Source organism: Etheostoma cragini, chromosome 24 (assembly GCF_013103735.1).
Source record: "Etheostoma cragini isolate CJK2018 chromosome 24, CSU_Ecrag_1.0, whole genome shotgun sequence".
Classification (NCBI taxonomy): Eukaryota; Metazoa; Chordata; class Actinopteri; order Perciformes; family Percidae; genus Etheostoma; species Etheostoma cragini.
Window position 1 is genome coordinate 7692958 of NC_048430.1, and position 6000 is coordinate 7698957.

General features: G+C 40.9%; 1 protein-coding gene across 2 annotated transcripts; it reads right to left on the reverse strand.

Annotated features, from left to right (window-relative positions):
- Positions 1-1744: 1744 nt before the first annotated feature.
- Positions 1745-5631, reverse strand: LOC117939337 (ras-related protein Rab-9A-like). 2 transcript variants are annotated; one of them, XM_034864568.1, is made up of 2 exons: positions 5428-5631; positions 1745-2608 (listed from the first exon to the last, which is right to left on the reverse strand). In XM_034864568.1, the coding sequence occupies exon 2, from the start codon at positions 2503-2505 to the stop codon at positions 1900-1902; it is 606 nt and encodes a 201-aa protein (XP_034720459.1). In that variant the 5' UTR covers positions 2506-2608; positions 5428-5631; the 3' UTR covers positions 1745-1899. The 2 variants fall into 2 exon arrangements, with proteins under 2 accessions (XP_034720459.1, XP_034720460.1); XM_034864569.1 differs by having other exon boundaries at positions 1745-2605; positions 5424-5567.
- Positions 5632-6000: the final 369 nt, after the last annotated feature.

The window sequence follows — 6000 nt, forward strand, 5'->3', positions numbered from 1 at the left end:
AAAATAACGGTAAAATTAAAGTTATTAAATAGTGTTAAACGTCAAAAAAACTTCAAACATTAAAAAAAGTGTTGAAAAAGGGACAAAAAACGTAAGAGAAAGTTAAAAATTGAGAAAAACACAATTAAAAGGGTTGATTTGTTAAAGACTACACAAGGGTTAAATATTTTGCCAAATACGTGAATGTATTTAAACCTTATTTGTAATTACACTACAAGATAAACTAGTTGACAAATGTTTTTATTGTAACAACAATGTAATAAAAAAGCAAGAGTAATCCTACCTTTGTAAGGCTGGAAGCATTGGTGTGTTGTAATCAAGAAGTAACTCCTGCTCCAGGTGAAGTTAATTAACTTAATTACCTCCATTCAATGGCAGAAGACCTACACAGGTGATTTCACTTATGTTGCCTGATTGGACCTCTGCTAAGACATGTGTATTTGATTGAAATCCCCTTCATGTCCTCCTCATTAACCTTTCAATGGTACTGGAAACAAAACATATGTTTTGTTAAAAATATGATTTAGTATGCCCAAATTATTTGAAGAAAAAAAAAAAAAAGTAAAGAAAGCTCTGCCCAACTTCAATCTGAACAATAGGTGAAAACACCTCTGTCACTATTGCCATGCTGGTGTCTCTGCAGCACTTTTAAGATGGAGATAACAGCTCATCAATGTAACTGTGACGCCACACACTTCTGATACATGGGCGCCACCTTGTGGGGAAATGAGGTACTGTTCTTAAAATTAAAAGAAAAGACATGAATAACGCAAACAAGAGACAGATTTCTCCACATTAATTGCTGGCTGTTGTTTTATTTCCAGTTAAAAAAAAATAATGATGGGAGTCCTTTGACCTGAAGAAGGCAATGCTGATAAAGATTACATAGGCCAGTGTTACATATTCGTTTTAATTGTATCCAACATTTAAAGATTCAGCAGTGTGCTCCACTTTTCATAGTGAGAGTGTCATCAATACAGATTATTATAACTCCAGCAATAACTAAAAGTAGCTTATTTTCTTCCTCAGGGAATCACTACATTCCATCATAGCATCACTGGTGATATCATCCCAACAGAACAGCAAATATTTTATCTGGAAAAGATGATTAAATCAACTATTTAATCAAGTTCAATATTTGATTTCCTCTATAACAATCTATTAAAGACAGCAGTTTCTGGCTGTAATTTCATTAACCACATTAATTACTTTCCATGCTGTGTGTTAAGAGTTTGAGATGGAGATGTAAAATTTTAATGTTGGTTTATAACTGCAAACATGACATGTTTTAGTCATGTGTTATGTTTTTTAATGCTGGTTTGTTTATCAAAAGACCTGAAAATCCTTTTGGAGTATAGGCTACAGAGCCGTTTAAGAACAATCAGGACTGTGTTGCATTATATGTTAGCTGTAAATGTGGTTGTATCTGCTTCTAGAGGCAGACGCTAATCTCCGGACTTCTCTTTTTGTGGGCTAACACTTGAAGCCACAGCTCCAACAGTCACGTGGAAACATTTTTATTAATTTTTTTAGTTCCCAGCTCAAGTCCATATCCATATAGGCCCCTTCAAATTCAGGTATAAGCCAGTTATGTCCACCTCTGATACAATTGAGAATCATCACTGACAAATCTATAAAACATGTATCAGAAATATCATGTTATTGTCAGAGTTGGGAAACAGCGGTTGGAGAGGTTTTGTCTCTTGTGTTGGTGAAAATGCTGAATATTGGCACACAGTTTTTGGTCCAAAAGAGTCTCAGTATTTGCTTAAAAAGGCAGATCCTGGTCCCAGGTTTATCTGAGGGTATGTAATACAACAGCTACTGAGTAAACCACCAGTTCCTCTTTGTGCAGAGTCACATGGCGTCCTGCTGGGAGTCACATTCAGCACCCTCTGCTCAGCAGCAGCTGGGGTCAGGGTGACTCTTCCTCTGCAGGTCCACTGTGTTGGTGTGAATGAGGTGATCGGCTCTGTCGTCCAACGCCAGGGTGCGACGTACCGCCTCCTCAAAGGCCGACGCTACGTTCGTAGAATCCTTAGCACTCGTCTCAAAGTACGGGTGACCGCCGTTCTCGCGGCACCACCTCCTCGCATCCTCACCAGACACCTGCCGCTCGGGCACATCCAGTTTGTTGCCCAGCACCACAAACGGGAAGTTGTCAGGGTCCTTTACGTCAGCGTAATAAGTGAACTCCTTCTTCCAGTTGGCCAGGTTTCGGAAGCTCTGTCCGTCGTCCACGCTGAAGGTGAGCAGGCAGCAGTCGGAGCCGCGGTAGAAAGGCGTGCGGAGGCTGCGGAAACGCTCCTGACCCGCCGTGTCCCAGATCTGCAGAGTGGCGTGGTGGCCGTCCACATCCAGCTCTTTGTTGAGGAACTCCACGCCTATAGTGTGGAATAGGTGAGAGTCAAACTTGTTGGTGACGTAGCGGTTCATGAGGGAGGATTTGCCGACACCGCCGTCACCCAGGAGGATCACCTTCAGCAGGGCTGTCTTGGATGTCATGGCTGCAGAGAGTCGGCTCAGGACAATCTTGGTCTCACAAGTCCTCGGCAAGCGACCCCACGGGAGGTTTGGAGACACCCAACGGTAGAAAAAGCAGTCTCACCTGAGTAGCACAAAAAACATTATCTTAACTTAGAAAGCAGAGCGCATAACAACAGTCACACCTTAGAGTAGTTTTGTCCACACTGCTATCAGGTTCTGCAGACTTACACATCTAGCCCATAATACTGAGGCCCAGTGCTGTAGTAGGGCTGCAGTTATCTGTGAGAAATATACAAGAACATTTCACTATTTTATGACCTTTTATAGACCAAATGTTGAATCAATTACTGAGAGGAAAAATAATTGATTATGAAAATAACAGGTAGTTGCAGCCCCTCCATTGTCACACTACAAAAACTACCTGAGATAACTTTAGTTATTTCTACCCTCTGTCACTTGAAATTGTAAAAAGACAAACCTAAATTGTTTTAATAAACAACTTGACTGCCTGCCATGACAGGCTTAAATCATTCAGTGTCGGAATTCCTTCTGGAAAGACTTCCTTGATTTCCACCTTTGGCCTCGCAGATAAAGTTGTGAGTGAGATAAGAACAAACTGCTCCTTAATCAGCTTTCACTTAATCACACACACACACACACACACACACACACACACACACACACACACAAACACACATCCTGTGAGGAAGTACATGCTCCCTCACAGAAGAGAACTGATTTAAGTCAATCGGCTAGCTAATCCTATTATAAACGACCCACTCATCACACTACGAGACTAATAAACTTCCTACACTGTAACATGTTAAGAATGAAATGATCCAAGCTGTTAATCACATGGACGCTGATCAAAGGACCATTGAGTCATCAACAACCGGAATACAAGTTTAAAATTTACTTTTACTTCAGCACAAATGCATATTATTTAACAATCTGTAAGAAAGAGTACTACTACTTAACAGATCACAGGCTTGACTGTAGAGAGAAGTGACTAAAAAGGGTTTAAGCACGCATCTTAATCGCCTACCACACACCGGCATGCTCAACATACACACAGTTTCAGCTAAATTGCAATCATTCCACCCACATACCAGGACAAATCTGTGAGATTAAAGTGGGAGATCTCAGCAGGAGCAGGTTTAAATGGGAGCGAGAAGGAGCTTTTGTCTCTCCATCACAGTTAAGACTGAGCCCTGATCCACCGCCGGCTGGCCGTCACGGTCTCAACAAGTGGGTTTGAGTACTTGTTAGTATCTGCATGACAAATCACTTTCATCACAATAGTATTTGTGTTCTGTCAACTTTACAGCAAAGACAAAGTCTTTAAAATGAATACTTCACCAAACATCTAAAAAATGCAAAATGGTCCCATTTTAGATGCTGAAACCAGCCATTTTGCACTTTGGCTGAGCTAATTCATCAATGAACCTAACAATTATTGGACAATCAAAAAAAAAAATGGGCAATTAATTTGCTAATATAATGTAATACAAGTCTATAATACAATATCTACAGTACTACCAACACCACTGTTGCAAAAAGGTGTGGACATGCAGCCTGCAGAAAATTACAGCAGATCCCCTGCTTGTAAAGAAAAGTTAGCCGACTTTGCAAAATTAAAATACATGAATAAAGCCAGGAGATAAACGCTATGGGCTGCACTGCACATGAACTGGCAGCAATAAGCATGCTCAGCCCAGTAACCAAAACTGGGTATATAATGTATTTCTCTTGGGATATTTAACACAGACTGCTCCGGTTATTTCTATTGGAGAAACAATCACATTTTATAAAAAGTTTTTTTTGTTTTTTTTTTAAAGCAGCAATGCTATAGAGCAGGAATTAATGGACACAGTCACACACACACACACACACACACACAGGAGTCATGTGCTTCATTCAGCAGAATGTTACTATTGGGTGTGAGCCAATTCCATATTTCCTATCAATAAACAAGATTTATAGCACTATCGCAGTCAAAAACAGCATTTGATAATCCACAGTGAACTCTGCAAACTTACATTGATGAGAACATGTAAACACACTTACAATAAATGATTAAATAATAATTGATTGACTTACAAAACTGGAAGATTCGCCTTGCCGATGCCAGTCAAAAACGTACAGTTAAACGATCATAGAGTACTGGAAACTGCTTACTTCCAGGGATGCTACGTGGCTGTGCCGAGGCTTTGCAGTGTGTTACCGTGATGAAGTGTGTATCGAGCTTTTTATGTTGTCGAGCCTTGTCGTTTTAGACACACATTACGTCACTGATGAGGCATAATTGAGAAACGATAGTTTCTACATCATTTCCCTAGCTAGTTAGATGCACATTCACTGTCCTCCAACTGCTACGCTGCCACTTTCCAGTTTTAGACATAGCCCCTCCTGCCATTAGCCTGCAACCATTATTTACCTACCTACCTTAGTGTCTATCAGAAAATAGACACTATTTAAGGCTAATTAATCCCCACCCCACTTTATACAATACAGTAGGCCTAGCGTTAAATAATTTTATGGTTCAAATCATAAGTAGGCCTACGCTATCCGCCTTTTTTAGTAGCTAGCTACTAAAACGGGCAGATAGCCTCTTTAACACTCTTTGGCCAACAGGTTTCAGGCAACTATGGTTTGTGTACACAAGCAGCCTCAAAATATTAACCCTTTTGCAAATAAATTAGCTTTGAAAGCTCTAATGCTTCACGAAGCTTCATGTCGCAGTCACTTCTTGTGTTTATTCGAAGTCAATATTTCGAGAAACTTACAGAAGGGAGAAGCAAATATCTGTCCGATAATGGAAGCTTTACCATAAACCGCAACGTTAGCTAGCGGTCCGCCGTTTCCCACTCACGACTTTACCGAGCGATATTTTTTCAAACTACAATTTCAAGTTTTGACATTTCAGTAACTGTGGGCTACCTGTCGGTGTGTCGGTCACAGCCCGGCTTCCTCTGCGTTTAAGGCCCCCTCCTCCATCCCGGCAGGGTGCTGCTGTCAGCCGGTGACATGACGCTGAATGTCCCCGCTGCTCCCCGGCCCTTGCCCTGTCTGGAGCCGCAGATGACGCTCACATGACCCGGGAGCGTGACGCCTCCGCGTCATGCGCTCCCCTGGGTGTCAGTGCATCCACTTTTCATTGAAGGCCTTTCTTTCCAACTTTCTTTCTGTCCTTTATTGCATGTGTGACATCTGTTTTTCCGTAACATCACATGAAAAATACTTTAAACATACATGAGGGAGTTCCTTGGATTCCTACCCATTGTAACCCTCCTAAGTGTTCATAAATAAATATGAAGGGTCCCAAGATGATTAAAGTTATAAGAAAGACATATTACTGTATTATGGTGATGTTTGTTTTTTCTAAAAACACAGGATAACCTACTTTTCCAACTTTAGACACACAAATGTGTTTAAGGAGTAACAACTGGGACAAAAATGTTGGAGCTGACAGCCTGCTGCAACCTAGTATATTTAATCTGCTGCATATAGTCA

Coding starts and splice junctions, on each gene's coding strand:
- LOC117939337 (XM_034864568.1), bottom strand. CDS start 2,505: ATGACATCCAAGACAGCCCTGCTGAAGGTGATCCTCCTGGGTGACGGC.